General features: G+C 36.0%; 1 protein-coding gene across 1 annotated transcript; it reads right to left on the minus strand.

Moving 5' to 3' along the window:
* Positions 1–26: 26 nt before the first annotated feature.
* Positions 27–14,377, minus strand: bdh1 (3-hydroxybutyrate dehydrogenase, type 1). Its single transcript, XM_079602279.1, has 5 exons — positions 14,090–14,377; positions 12,825–12,935; positions 10,925–11,060; positions 7,620–7,772; positions 27–4,157 (listed from the first exon to the last, which is right to left on the minus strand). Exons 1-5 carry the CDS (start codon positions 14,300–14,302, stop codon positions 3,691–3,693), a joined length of 1,080 nt encoding a protein of 359 aa, XP_079458405.1. The 5' UTR covers positions 14,303–14,377; the 3' UTR covers positions 27–3,690.
* Positions 14,378–15,273: the final 896 nt, after the last annotated feature.

Here is a 15,273-nt window from a genome sequence, read left to right on the forward strand (position 1 = left end):
TCCATGAAGATGATGCCATTCCTCTTATGTAATAGCAGTTTATTGATCTGTACAAAGGAAGAAATAAACAACATAAATCAATATTGACATCTCTTTTATGTCATCCAAAGCAGAAAAATGTGGCGTCACAGATTACAGAAATGGTTAAAAAGTACATATAAAGGCTAAACAATACGAGCAAATGTCATTTGAAATGTTAACCGTCATGACTTTGTCCTCCACTGCTATGGGAATTACATTGATGGCATTTGATGAAGACCTGCTGGGAATTATAATGACTTCACTCATGCTGTGCGTGACACAATTAAGACAAGAAACAATATTCATACTGAAATATGTGAGCTAGGAAGAGAAAGGACTTGAGAGAACAGTATAGGGACACCGTGTGACTTAAATGACTATTGCGTCTGCATAGTTCCCTAAATACAAAAATGTACTCTCCATGATTTTGCAACCAAAGCCAGTGGAAATCCCTAAAATGTTAGATACGGATGACCATACTGTATTACTAGCTTACATTTGATTGCAATATCAGTTATGTATATATGTAGTGGAACTGGATGTATCATAACTAGTCTTAGGGAATGTAGGCCTATGAAACTCGCATATAGACTTTACTTGTTTTGACATTCGCAGGAAATCAAGCCAGAAAGCCATGCAAACACTGTCATTCCTTATTAGGCACTGACATAATGTCTAAACGAGCAGAGACATTCCTCATTACACTATTTGCTGATACTGTTGTTAGTGTGGAGCACAATGGCTATACAGATGCCAGCTCAACTGCGCCCTCCAGTGGCCAACACGAGACATTACACATACCGATACATCACACTAGCTCACATGCTATCCACCCTATAGTTTATTAAATCAGTATAAGTGAATCTCAAATAGTGTTTTTTAATTGCCATACTGGTGGATTATTTGAGGTGTTTGCGCTACGGAAGAGTAGCGGTGTGATTCGCCGCATTAATTTCATAATTTAAAAAGCGAGTAATCACAGGCCGAAACCACCACAGCAGTCATTACATGTATCATTCTTAATTAAATTAATAAGTTGAGCTAGATGCCCATGTTTACAAGCACAGTTTTATGGTGTGGTTCTGGCTATGTTCAAAATAGCTTATAGCCTACTGTTCAGTATGCATTGTATATGATGTATATTTTCAGAGAGTAAGTAAACCAGTAGGCTTTATTCCTCACATTTTAACTGTATTAAATTACATTGTTGTCATATTGATCTTATTGTCACATTAATTCAGTGTGAAATCCCTTCACTTTTATGTTGTGTTTTTTAAAATGTTGGGGTCCATTAGTATTTTTATATTCACATAAGAGTTATTTTAAATTGTAATAATATTTCACAATATTAATTATGATCAAATGAATGCAGCCTTGGTGAGACTTCTTTCAAAAACATTATAAATCTTACTGACCCCAAACTATTTGTGTATACATAAACTCTATACACTGCAGTTTTACTACACACACCCTCACCAGCAAACGACTTCATTTTATTGCATGGCAGAAGTATGCGATCTGGGATTGTGCATATTACGTACAATACATGATTCATTTCAACATGCGAAAGTTTATACATAGATGTGGATGGCGAGTGATCTCATATCTCATAATCGCATGATTCAGAGATTCTTGGAAGGAAATATGTGTCGACCTGTAACCCTTTCTAACTGTGTTTCTCCTGAAAGCAGTGACAGAAGAACACACACACACACACACACACACTCTTGCCACATCACTAGTCCACCAGGACGCTTCACCGCACGACCAAATCAAAATAGCCTACTGTAAAGTGTTCAACGTTGTGAAATATTAAAATATGATAAAGTGAATCAAAGTGCATACATTTAAACTGTTAAATGTTTTCATTTAAAAAAATTATATTTGGGGCAAAATAATGTTGATTCGTCTGACGTTGACCATATTTCCTGCAGTAGGCCACACACACCTATATAATATAGTATTTTACCCAGAATATATTGCTTTAAAGTGCCCCTATTATGCTATTTTTAAGGTTTACATTCATCCAAGGTCAAAAAACACTTTCATTTTCTTATAATATTCTTTGCAGCATCAGCTCTCTCATCAGTGTGTGAAGCGGCTCATGGGACCTTATTTCGGAAAAAATTGTCAATGGCGAGAGACAACTTATCTTTGTATTCCTTCTGAACTGTGCCCTGAATTACACATATGATGTTTGTGAATTTAAAAGATAATTATGAAAATCAAGAAAGTCGTAGTTAGTCATAAAACAGAAGAGTAACATTTAGTTTTATGTGAAAATGGCTCAGTGAACTTCTTCCAGAACGAGGAAAAAAGTTTTAAAAGGAGTGAAAATCACTACACGTCGGGTCATGTTGAGCTGCAGATGTGCAAAAGGAGACTTAGTCGGAAAAGCTATGACGTCACATGTGCGCCTTTTGGGTTTGTAGTCTTTGTAATGACGTATTTTCACAGTCAAACTGCGACTCTCTTGACTTTAAAATGTATCTTTTAATTTGACAAACATCATATGTGTAATTCAGGGCATAATTCAAACGAGATCAGAAGATAAGTTGTCTCTCGCCATTGACTACCATACAATATTTTTCTGAAATAAGGTCCCATGGTGGTCAGCCAGAAGGGGAGGGACTTAGGCTCTCTATAACGAATTCAATCTCACTAAACCCCTCCTCTCCGAGAGCCTTCTCTGCTCTGATTGGTCAGATAGTCCAGTCTCTAGTGATTGGTCTACTCTGCTCTGATTGGTCAGATAGTCCAGTCTCTTGTGATTGGTCTACTCTGCTCTGATTGGTCAGATGACCCAGTCTCTTGTGATTGGTCTACTCTGCTCTGATTGGTCAGATGACCCAGTCTCTTGTGATTGGTCTACTCTGCTCTGATTGGTCAGATAGTCCAGTCTCTAGTGATTGGTCTACTCTGCTCTGATTGGTCAGATAGTCCAGTCTCTAGTGATTGGTCTACTCTGCTCTGATTGGTCAGATGACCCAGTCTGTTGCGATTGGTCTACTCTGCTCTGATTGGTCAGATGGTCCAGTCTGTTGCGATTGGTCTACTCTGCTCTGATTGGTCAAATGGCCCAGTCTGTTGTGATTGGTCGACTGCTTACAAAACATCGGAAAGCAAATTTCAGCTCTGGATCTTCCCCAGCACTTGAACACAGTGATTTTTCCATATCAATTCCAGCACGAGTCCTCATCCTTTGGAAGTGCAGTAAAGTAGATTTTTGCAGAAAAAAAGCATTTTCTCGACATGAACCAAATCAAAGTAGACGTTGTTCACAGGCAGCCAATGAAGACCACAGGCTGGCATTATGCAAATTTGTTACATTGCTAGGTAGATTCCAGCAGGAAGTAATTAAGAACCGACGACTCGTTTTAGGGAGTTCAGAATCACTTCTTTCTTTTGGGAGTCAATAACTCCATTTATCTGATCTTTGAAACTTTGGAGACCGTTTACATTCAAAAACGGCTGTATTACACACTGCATGAAAGGTAATATCTGAAAAAAAAAAAAAAAAAAATCATAATTGGGGCACTTAAAGATTTGTGATTCTTTAGTTTTTTTAATTACAGTTGTACTGATTCGACTGCATCATTATGGCGTATGTTAACAATCCATTGATGAACCCTGTGCCGATATATTGGACGGCAGGAAGTTGGCATCCCATCAGAAGTAGAGTCTGTCTGAGACGGCGGCTGGAAAGTGGGTCATTATTTGCATGCGAATCCACCAGTGCGGTTCCATTGGGTTGTACCGTGTGTATGGCCGTTTGGACATGATGGCGTCCGTGATGTCGTCTAAAACCGGCTCGACTTCTCGCTGGCCGCTGTTGCAGTAGGAGCGCATAAGAGCCATGTACTGCTCGAAGTGAGCTTTCCCATAGTCCTCCTGGACACCAGGGGGCGCCTCCTTCCACAGCTTCTCTGCTGTTGTCGTGACTATGTCACGTGTTAGGATGCCCGTGGCCACGATAAAGTTTCCGGGCTCAATGACGGAAACATTGACGCCCCAAGCCTTCATTTCATACCTGAGGCAGTCAGAAAAAGCCTCAACTCCGTATTTGGAAACACAGTAAGGGGATCGGAGAGCGTTTCCCATTCTGCCGTACATGCTAGCGATGTTCACCACACGACCTGTGACCAAAAGACAGAACAGGTGAGGAGCGGTGCAGAGGACTACACACAGTTACAATTTAAATAACGGTTTTCTAACATAAAATGTTAACTCTTTCCTCGCCATTGACGTGTTTTCACTGTTATACTGTAGGGGGCGCTATTACACATCTTATGAAAGAGTACAAAATCTCCTGATCAAAACACAGGCGGAGAAGAAGCAGAAAAAAGCGATATCATATGTAAGTAGATGCATGTGTATAATAACGCGATCATTAACATTAACAGCATATAAAACAAAACTGCTTAATGTTAGGGTGTTTTCACACCTGAAAGTCGCACCAAGGTCCGAACCAAAGTTCATGTTTTGATACATTTTATACATTCGGTAAGTTTTGGTTTGGTTTCACACTGCAGTTATATGCGAGCGCACTAAAGAACTTCACATGACTTGCGTCCTGTCGTCATCATCTATGTGGGCGGCATCTCGACATTGATTGGTTTGTAAACGGACGTGCGTCTGACGTCAGCGTGTTGTCAAATCGGCGGGTAACTTTGACAACAATGAATGAACAGACGCATATTGTTGAAACTATAATGTTATTATTATGGTATTACTACCTGCAGCACCGACTATACGCGAGGCTAGTTCAAATTCGCCAAATGAACGTCCTCGCTGTGCGAACATTTGATCGTCGCCGGCAGGAAAGGAGGAGAAGACTGTAGGGCTGCACAATTAATCGAATTTTAATCACGATCACGATTTTGGCTTCCCACGATAAAGTTTGCGTGATCGTGCGATATTTAAAATGCGTTAGCTCCATATTAAAGTGTTTTTTTGGGGGGGTTTTTGCAACTCGCTCCGTAAACCACAATCTGATCACGTGGCTCCATGAGAGAGAGAGACCGAGTGTGTCTGCGCGCGAGCGACTTCAAATAACAAGAGACTTTTCAAATAACAATGACTCTGAATTTTATTCACCGACATCGGGATTCCTCTTACATGACTACCTACCAAATAAATCAATAATTTGACACAAAATATTGATTTAAAAATGAGTTTGATTTAAAAACTATTGTATTGCTTTCGTTAAAGAACTAAGTTATCAAGAAATAACAGTCCGCATTCTACATTAGAATTTAACCAAGCCATATAATAATAGGTAATAATAATTATAACAGAAGATAATATCTCTAGTCTATCCTAATATTAATTATAGATACAATGTATATAAAGTATAAATACAATATAAAATAATAATACATTATTCATTGGTATTTATTCTTTAAGGAGATGCACTGAATTTTGGTGAATAAAAGGACCTATTTTATTTTGATGCACATATTTGTACATTAGCAGGAAATGTAGCACAATATGGATGTGAAAGCAGTTATAATTAGCCTATGTGACAATAAAATGTGTTTTGGTTCAAATCAACAAATAATCGTGATCTCAATATTGATCAAAATAATCGTGATTATCATTTTGGCCATAATCGTGCAGCCCTAGAAGACTGCAAGAGTTTCTCCAGTTGACTTCTTATTATGTCGTCAGACCATATTTCAAATAAAAACCTTGTCTCCTGCTCTCCCCGTGTGCTCCACGGCTCATTTCTCCTGCTATCGTTGTCTTCTTCGGCTACGCCGGAACCACCGGGACTTCCTGTAAATGGTTCGAAAGTCCGAACCTTACAGAAAATGCGTTCACACTATAACGAACCAAACCTTTGTTCAGTTTGATCCGGACCGAGACTGCCTCTTTTCATCGGACCAAATTTCATCTGTTTGGTCCGGATCGCGGTCCGGGGGAGGTTTCACACCTGCCATTTTGATTCGGACCAAACTGAAAAGTCCGAAAGTCCGGACCAAACATGGTAGGTGTGAAAGGGCCTTTAACCCTCTGGGGACGAATTGGGCGGTACCGCCCAAAATGGCATACTTTTACAAATGTGCAATTATCTTCAAAACTATTAATGATAGAGAGGTGTGGTCTTTTTTGCCGTCTTCCTCAGATTCCGCTGAAAACAGTGATGTCCCGTTTGTATTATACACACACTTCGCTATTGCGCAATACCACTTTATAAAAAGGCCAATGAAATCGATGTTGTTAGGCAAATTCCACCAAATGGAAAAATTGCCGCTGGGAGGATTTTTTTTTTTTACCCAATCAGAGGAAGGTTACCATGACGTATTCTAGCCAATCAGAGGACTCTGTAGCCTTCAACATGTGCAAACAAACAGCGTCATGTGGACGGAGAATGAGACAGATAGCGAACGGAGCGGAGTATTACAGAGCGCACAGAGATCTATATAAGAGAGAGACAGAATAACTTAAATAGCATTATTATTGTATTGTTTTAGCACTGTTATGATGGCAAGCAGTAAGATTTACGGCAGAACAAGCTCTGGAACAGTTAGTGGAAAGTAAATCTGCCAGGTTGTGAGTGTGTCTGTTCTTCAGAGCAAGCAGTTCTCATTTAGTTCGAAGCAGACGCTTTTTCACGCCTGGGACTGTTTGTAAAAAAAGTTCCTTATTTCAATGTTCTTAACACATTTGATTAAACAATTACAAATGTCTGTCAAGCAAAGGGTTTGACAAATATTTTTTTGGTTCAAAAACTGTTCACTATTGTTGTGTGAGGTGTGATTTTCAGTAATAAATGACAAAAATCTAATTTTCGTTTTTGAAATTCTCTCGATTATTGTAAATTTTCACTCATACTTCCTTTATAAACACATAACATGCATGATTATGTTAGCTTAGGGTATTCTGAATCCATAGATACCAAACACATGGTGTTCCATCTCCATTATGGTTTATAAGCCCAAATGTAAAAATAGAGAAAACGGACCAAAAAGGGCTTATTAGTCCCTAGAGGGTTAAAGTGTGGACCCAGGACGAGCTACAGGACTGTGAAGCTTTAGGGGTGATGATGATGGACCCGATCGACTCCGTCTGTGTTTTGATCATCGTTCTGAATCCCATCCAGACGTAGTCTTTGACAAAAACATGATTTTCTCAGCTTTTTGCTTCAAATTTAAAAATTGTTTAAATGAAACTTGATAAAAAAAGAATGTAGAATAAAACTTTTTTTTTTTTTTTTTTTTTTAAAGCAGAGGCTCTGTCCTTTCGTTTGATATATTGCATGGTCAGATATTCAACTAAATATTCTGGGGGCCAGAAAGAGTTATGTTTTAATGTAATTTATTAAATGTCATTTATTCCTGTGATTAAAGCTGAATTTTTAGCATCATTGCAATTGTTGGATTGCAAAAAAAACACAGAAGTGTTTGTCAGGCCACACACTCCAAAGTCCATTTGCTTTAATCATTGATCCATTCAGATCCAAACATTCCTTTAATTCAGGGAAACATTAACATTCCTATGCAACTTTTGAGTTAATCTGAGCCAAATAACATATTCTCTGACCCCCGCAGTTCATTAAACCTCACGGTCACGCATATGTCGGAGGTTTCCTGCACCTTTAGCCCTGCGGATGAGCGGCAGAAAGGCTTTGGTGACTCTGATGGTTCCCCACAGGTTGACCTCTGACACCTGTCTGTACGTGTCCATGCTCGTGAACTCCACCTCACCGAACGTGGAGATGCCAGCGTTGTTGACCACAGCCCACAGACCTGCACACACACACACACACACACACACACACACACACACGCACACACGCGCACACGCGCACACGCGCACACACGCGCACACACACACACACACGCACACACACACACGCACACACACACACGCACACACACACACAGACACTTGTGGAAAATATATATACATACACTGGAAGTCAAAAATTTGGAATAATCAATATTTTTGTTTTTGAAAGAAGTCTCTTCTGCTCTTCGGCAAAATTGTATTAAAAAATACAGAAAAACAGTAATATTGTGAAATATTATTATTTAAAATAACTGTTTTCTATATGACTATATTGTAAAATGTAATTTATTCCTGTGATCAAAGCTGTATTTTCAGCATCATTACTCCAGTCTTCAGCGTCACATGATCAGAAATCAGTATAATATGATTTGACGCTCAAGAAACATTTATGATTATTATCAAAGTTGAAAACAGTTGTGCTGCTTCATTATTATTCTTTTTTTGGAAACTATGAAACACTTCCATCTAAGAGTTTATGGTCATTTTACATTTAAATTAATATTTTTATTCTGCAAGGATGCATTACATTGATTCAAGTGACAAATACATTTATAATGTTACAAAATATTTATGTTTCAAATAAAATCTGTTCTTTTGAACTTTATATTCTTCAAAGAATCCTGTAGAAAAATAGAAAAGTTATTTTCAAATGTAATTATATTTCACTATTACTGTTTTTGTCCTGTATGTCTGATCATAGAAACGGTGAGAAGAAGAAAACAATGAAGAACGTTAATAATTCCAAGCTTTTGATCACTAGTGTACATTTTTTTTGCCTGCCATATTAAATTGTTAAATCTAATAGCTTATGAAAACAAATATACTTACTTTTGTAAATCTGAAAAAGATTTTCATTGTCGATCATCTTAAAAACATTATAAGTAGAAATCAGCGGACCGCAGGTTTTATTCTGGGATGGGTTTAATTATCAACATTAGAGCAATATAAAAAATACTAATATATTAGTTAGTTATATACAATTAGTTTCAGAAGCAGGAGTTTTCTTTTATTATATTTTACTATTATTATAATAGCTGATATTTCCATATTTCCTCTGCACTGCCATCTGTCGTTTGATTCTCTGAGTCTACACAGCTGTAGACGGTGTGTGTGTGTGTGTGTGTGTGTGTGTGTGTGTGTGTGTGTGTGTGTGTGTGTGAGACAGTGATTGACAGTTTAATGGCTGGTTATCACTCTTCACATGTGCTATAAACCATATGACTAGATCCATGAGCTAAAAATCAGACGCGTATAAAAAAATAGCGAGAAACAATATAATTTCCTTGAAATTATGGCATAACACTATAAAAAAGTTGACTCGTTTACAAAGCACATTATTAATATTCACTAACATAGTAAACTCAAAACTGAAGCTGATCCTTGTGTTTCTCCTTGATTCAAACACTTGAATATGAGGAAATAAATAATATTTAAACTGAAGACACTTATAAACTGATCACCGAAAGATCAGGCTGCAGTTGTGTGTGTGTGTGTGTGTGTTCTTGTATATGCGGTTTATGAGGACATAAATATGTATAATGACATGGTATTACAACGTAAACATGATTTATGAGGACACTTCCTGTGTCATCATGAACCAAATGGCTTAAGACACATTTAACGACTCGCTGAAACATGTCCCTTAAAAATGTTCCTTTAAATGCAGAAGGTTTTCTGTGATGTGTAGGTTTAGTGTAAGGGGAGATTAAAAAAATCACTGTCTATGGTAAGTCTAGTCTACACAAAACATGAAAATGTGTGTGCACGCATGTGTGTGCGTCTTAAACCACTAGACGGTAAACTATTAAAAAGATATGATTTACATGTATTTAACACAATAATTTTGAACACATCATACAAAATCATTCTGATTTCTAAAGACTGACTGTAATTGGAAAACATTGCATCAACTAATCAATTATTTTAATATACTGACAGGCCGGATTTTTTTTATTTAAATAAATAAATCTGCATACCCAGGTGAAAAAAAAGTGCACTGAAATACATTTTAAATACCCACTTATTTTGCACTTAATATACTAAAAGCTTATCTTAAGTACTGCTTAATATAAACGTAAGATAATCTTAGTGTACTAAATTGTGCTTTTTTGGGACACATTGAAGTTGAACTAAAGTGTATTTTTAATATACTATTTCATATTTTTAAAAAATGTATTTCGTTAACACTTTAAGTACAATTGAAACCATCTTTAAATACAATAATAAACTATTTAAATTATAATAATAATAATAATATGTAATTATATAAAAATTATACTTATAATGTATTCCTAGATTTTTAAAAAATGGACTAAAATACATTTTATGTTCACTTGATTGTATATAAAAATTCGAAAAAAAAAGTGTTCACATATTTAAAACATGGAGCAGAAATCTCCACAAAAATAATAAAAAACAGAACAGAGGTTCAGAAACAGAGAACGCGACTGAGCTCGTAATAAAACAAGCATCAACATTAGCTGGGCTTTCTGGAGACGGTGAGAACTGAGGGATTACACATGTTTTCAAAGTGAAGAAGGTATTTTATTGAAATATATGTTGCTCACTGTGAAGCATTATCTATTGTCTACTGTGTCATTTCATTGAGGTTGTTGTAGCGTGTGCTGGAATTTATTTTTAAGGAAGTGCCATGTCTATTAATGTGTAAAGCTACAGTAACGTCTTCAGAGAGTCAGCTTGAGATCCTCTCCATCTAGACTGGTTTTATCTCTAGTAGTAAATGTTTTATGAGCAGCAGAATAATCATATTCATATGGACACTTACACAGAACTGAAGCACAACCAGAACAATGTTCTTCTGCAAAATGAATGCAGCTTTGTTTTCTGACCACTAGAGGGCAATATTTAAAATAATAATAATAAAATGACAAAAGCACATACCAAATATATGAAATAAAAACTAAAATAACACTGTCAACTAACCAAAAAAAAGAAGAGTAAAATAAAAAGAAATTACAAAAAAAAAGAAATAAAATATAAATATAAAAGCTAAATAAAAATAAATACAAAAATATGTCCCTATTTTTCACCAGTATTGTCTGGTTCTGTGAAATGACCTTTGAACTCCTCATCCACACACACCCCTCACCTTTCTCCGAGTCTTCCAGGTTGTCAGTGACGAACTGAAGCGCCTGAGAGACTTGCTCCTCACTGCAGACATCCAGCGGAACGACCTTTAACCTCTCCGAATGAACTCGCTCCAGATCCTGCGCACCTTCTCCATCCTTATTACACACACACACACAAACACGCACACAATGTACACTCTGAATCAACATACACCAATGCTACATTTTTCTAAATGTCTAATCATTTGTTAACAAACAAGTATTCATTACTTCATTGAGCTCATTGTTTCTGCATTAAATTATTACATACCGTATTTTCCGGACTATAAGTCAAACTTTTTTTCATAGTTTGGCTGGTCCTGCGACTTATAGTCAGATGCGACTTATCAAAATTAATTCATACTGACTGAGATGAACCAAGAGAAAACATTACCGTCTACAGCCGCGAGAGGGCGCTCTAGTTAGCGGAGTTGTTCAGAAGCGACACCGAGGAAGAACTCAATGTATCCAGTGTTGAGGAATGAGATCGGGAGCTTGGGGAACTTGCTTACCGGTGTTCTGTCGATGTAGCATACTTTGTCAGAATAGCATACTAATAGCAATAGTTGAGTATTATAGCGGGGTCTGTCAATTTAGCCTACTTTGTCAAAACTGCATACCAGTGTTTGTGAAGGGTATGCTTCTTTGATGGCCCCTGGTTTAATAAAAATACAGTTTATAAAGGGGTATATTAATAAAAAATACAGTTTATAAAGGGGTATATTAATAAAAAATACAGTTTATAAAGGGGTATATTAATAAAAATACAGTTTATAAAGGGGTATATTAATAAAAAATACAGTTTATAAAGGGGTATATTAATAAAAAATACAGTTTATAAAGGGGTATGCTGTTTTGATGGCCCCTGGTTTAATACAAATGCAATTAGGTAATGTGTATATAATATGCGATATAATACACCAACACTTACCGCTTGTAATCTGGTATGCTGAAATGATGGTTTAAATTTAACGCATGCGCAATTCCACTAATTCCACTGCTGCGCATGCGCATTAACCGAAGGTATCCCATTCTGATGGGTATGGTGTTCCGTCAGAACACCGGTAACTTGCTTGTTGGAGTCGCTGGCTTATGTTAATTTAGCCTATTCAGCCTCCCGGGTTTATGTTCTTTATGCTATTGTGTCGCTGAATAACTGTTAATGTGTTACGTTAACATGCCGGACACCTTCAGCTGTTGTTCTGTGTGCTATTGTGGAGCTGAATAACTTGCCTTCCAGAGTAAATGTCTCTTGGTCTTGGATTTTGTGAAAGAAATGTCAAAATAAATGCGATTTATTGTCAGTCAGTGCGACATATGTTTTTTTCCCTCTTCATTACGCATTTTTTTTGACTGATGCGACTTACAGTCCGGAAAATACGGGTTTAAATTAGTTTAAATTAATACCTTTTTCGCTAACTGTGTATATGTACATTTCTGAAATGCATAACTTAGACAGTTACCTCTGATAACAGATCAGTCTAAATTGTAACGTGGACTCGTGCATTTTCTCTAAAGCTGCTTTGAAATGATGTGTATTGTGAAAAGTGCTATACAAATAAATGTGAATTGAACTGACTTGTACACAGACTGTTCATTATAAGAGGAACTTTAGTGAGATAGTACATGCTTATGTAATATATAAAACATTTAGATTGAATTTCCAGCCACAAATAAATAACAATATCATCATAATATATACATAACCGTGATGAAAAGTTGGTCATACTGCTAGAATTGTGAAAGGGTTTCACAGACACAGAACCAACTGTGTTGACACTACACTATGTATGTAAGAATGATTTGCAAGAATCTTGTGAAATATATTTCATCATGAAGCTCCACTGCGTCACAACATCGCAGGAATAGTTGAACTGTTACCTTAAACAAACAGCCTGCAAACACCGTGAAGCCGAGCTGGTGGAAGTGCTTAGCCAAGGCGAGTCCAAAGCCGGAGTCACAGCCAGTCACCAGCACGGCTTTCCCTTCAGCCTAAAAAGGAAATATTAGACAATAATACTGTCATAAAGCCACAGCATTACTGTGCAACTGCAGCTGAGTGTGCCGACGGTTCACTGAGAGAAACTCCGACAGTTTCTTACGATATCAGTGCTTTTCAAACTGTGATCAGCTGATCCGAAATCAGTCAAGGCATTGATCAAATAACCAGCATTAGTTTAATAGATAAATCAACTCAAATGATTGTGTTAACATATATTAGAATATACATAAATACATTTCATATTAGCTACAATTAATTTAACACTTATAATGACATTATTTCTTCATAATTTGTGCATTACCTAATTTTTTTAACTGTCCCTAAAATTATAAATTATACACACACGCATGCATTTTTTTTTATAGCTGGTATATCTATCATTCATTCACACTATCGAGGGTGAATTTAAATTACGCATATATAGATATAGATATATATCAGCTTATAAAAATTGGTCTCAGTGCATGCAATATATAGGCTATATATATATATATATATATATATTAGGGCTGTGAAACGATTAATCGCATCCAAAATAAAAGTTTGTGTTCACATAATAAATTTGTGTGTACTGTGTATAATTATTTTATATATATAAATACGCACACATGCTTGTATATATTTAAGAAATATTTTCATAAATATACTGTATATAGATTTATATAAAATGTATATATATAAATATTTAATATATAAATAAATAAAATCTTATATATATATATATATATATATATATATATATATATATATATATATATATATATATATATATATATATACATGCACGTGTGTGTATTTATATATATATAAAATAATTATACACAGTACACACAAATTTATTATGTGAACAACACAAACTTTTATTTTGGATGCGATTAATCGTTTCACAGCCCTAATATATTTTTATATTACTGACCAATTTTTATAAGCTGATGAATTAACTACATAAAAAAACACACAAGCAAAGATACATTATTATTAATATATTTTATGGCATATGTTGCATAATGTAGACTACCATTTATATCACACATGTACTGCATAAATCTCGATATCACACACTACGTAAAAGTTAAACGCAGCATTGATTCCAGTGTGTGTTTGCCTGTAGTAGTGTAGCCTACTGTAGTGTAGAGCCGTGTACCGTCAGTGTCCCGCGGGGGAGTCGAGGCACGGCCACGTACAGCACGAACAGCGCGTACACCAGCACTATGCACTCGGTGACGCTGGTCTCCGGGAACCCGCAGGTCCGCGCGCACAGGTTGAGCACTGACGGCAGGCCGAAGCCGAGGACGAGCGTGAGGAACACCGAGAAGAAGACGAGCAGCGCCACTCTCAGCATCCGCAGAGCCGCCATCTTGACCAGCACTGCTCACTGTCTGTCACTGTTGCTCACACAACTCACCGCTCTGGCGGAGGCGGGGCCGTGGACGCACAGTTTATGAATTATGCAAATTACTGTATCTTTACACAGTCTATGATCTTTACCTATTCAAAAATAGAGCGAATACGGTGTCACAACAAGCATACATTATGATAACATTCCGTTTTTATTATTATTCGGCTACCAAACTTCTGTCAACAAACAGATGAATACAAAACAACAGGCAAGCAGTACTGGTCAAAAGTTTGGAAACATTATATTTTATTTCATGTTTTTGAAAAAAGTATATGCTTGCATATATAAATAAATAAATAAAGTAATATTGTGAGATATTACTACAATTTAAAACAATGGTTTTCTATTTTGAACTTTGAAATGTATTTATGTGCTGCTAAGCTGTATTTTCATCATTACTCCAGTCTTCAGTGTCATTCAGAAATCATTCTAAAATGCTGATTTATTATCAATGTTGAAAACAATTGTGCTGCTTAATATTTTTTTTTTATAACCTGTGCTTGTTTTTTTCAGGATTCTTCGATGAATAAAAAGTAAAAAAAGAAAAAAAGAACAGCATATTTTGTCACAATATACATTACAGTTCAAAAGTGTGAGGTGAGTAATTTTTTCTTTCTTTTTTGAAAAAAAAAATAAACTTTTATTTAGCAAAGATTTGTTAAATATTTATTTATATTTCTTTTAACTTATTAATCATGAAATAAAGATTAGATGAGATAAAGATTAGATCAATTCGATTTTTTAAGTATATTAAAATATAAAATCGTTATTTCAAATTAATATTTGACAATATTACCGTTTTTCTGTATTTTTTATCAAATAGGCCTACATTTTGATCAAATAAATGCAGGCTTGATTATATATATAGATAGCCTATATATCAAGCCTGCATTTATTGGCATATAGGCTATATATATATATATATATAT

Source organism: Phoxinus phoxinus, assembly GCF_949152265.1.
Source record: "Phoxinus phoxinus genome assembly, chromosome: 24".
Taxonomy (NCBI): Eukaryota; Metazoa; Chordata; class Actinopteri; order Cypriniformes; family Leuciscidae; genus Phoxinus; species Phoxinus phoxinus.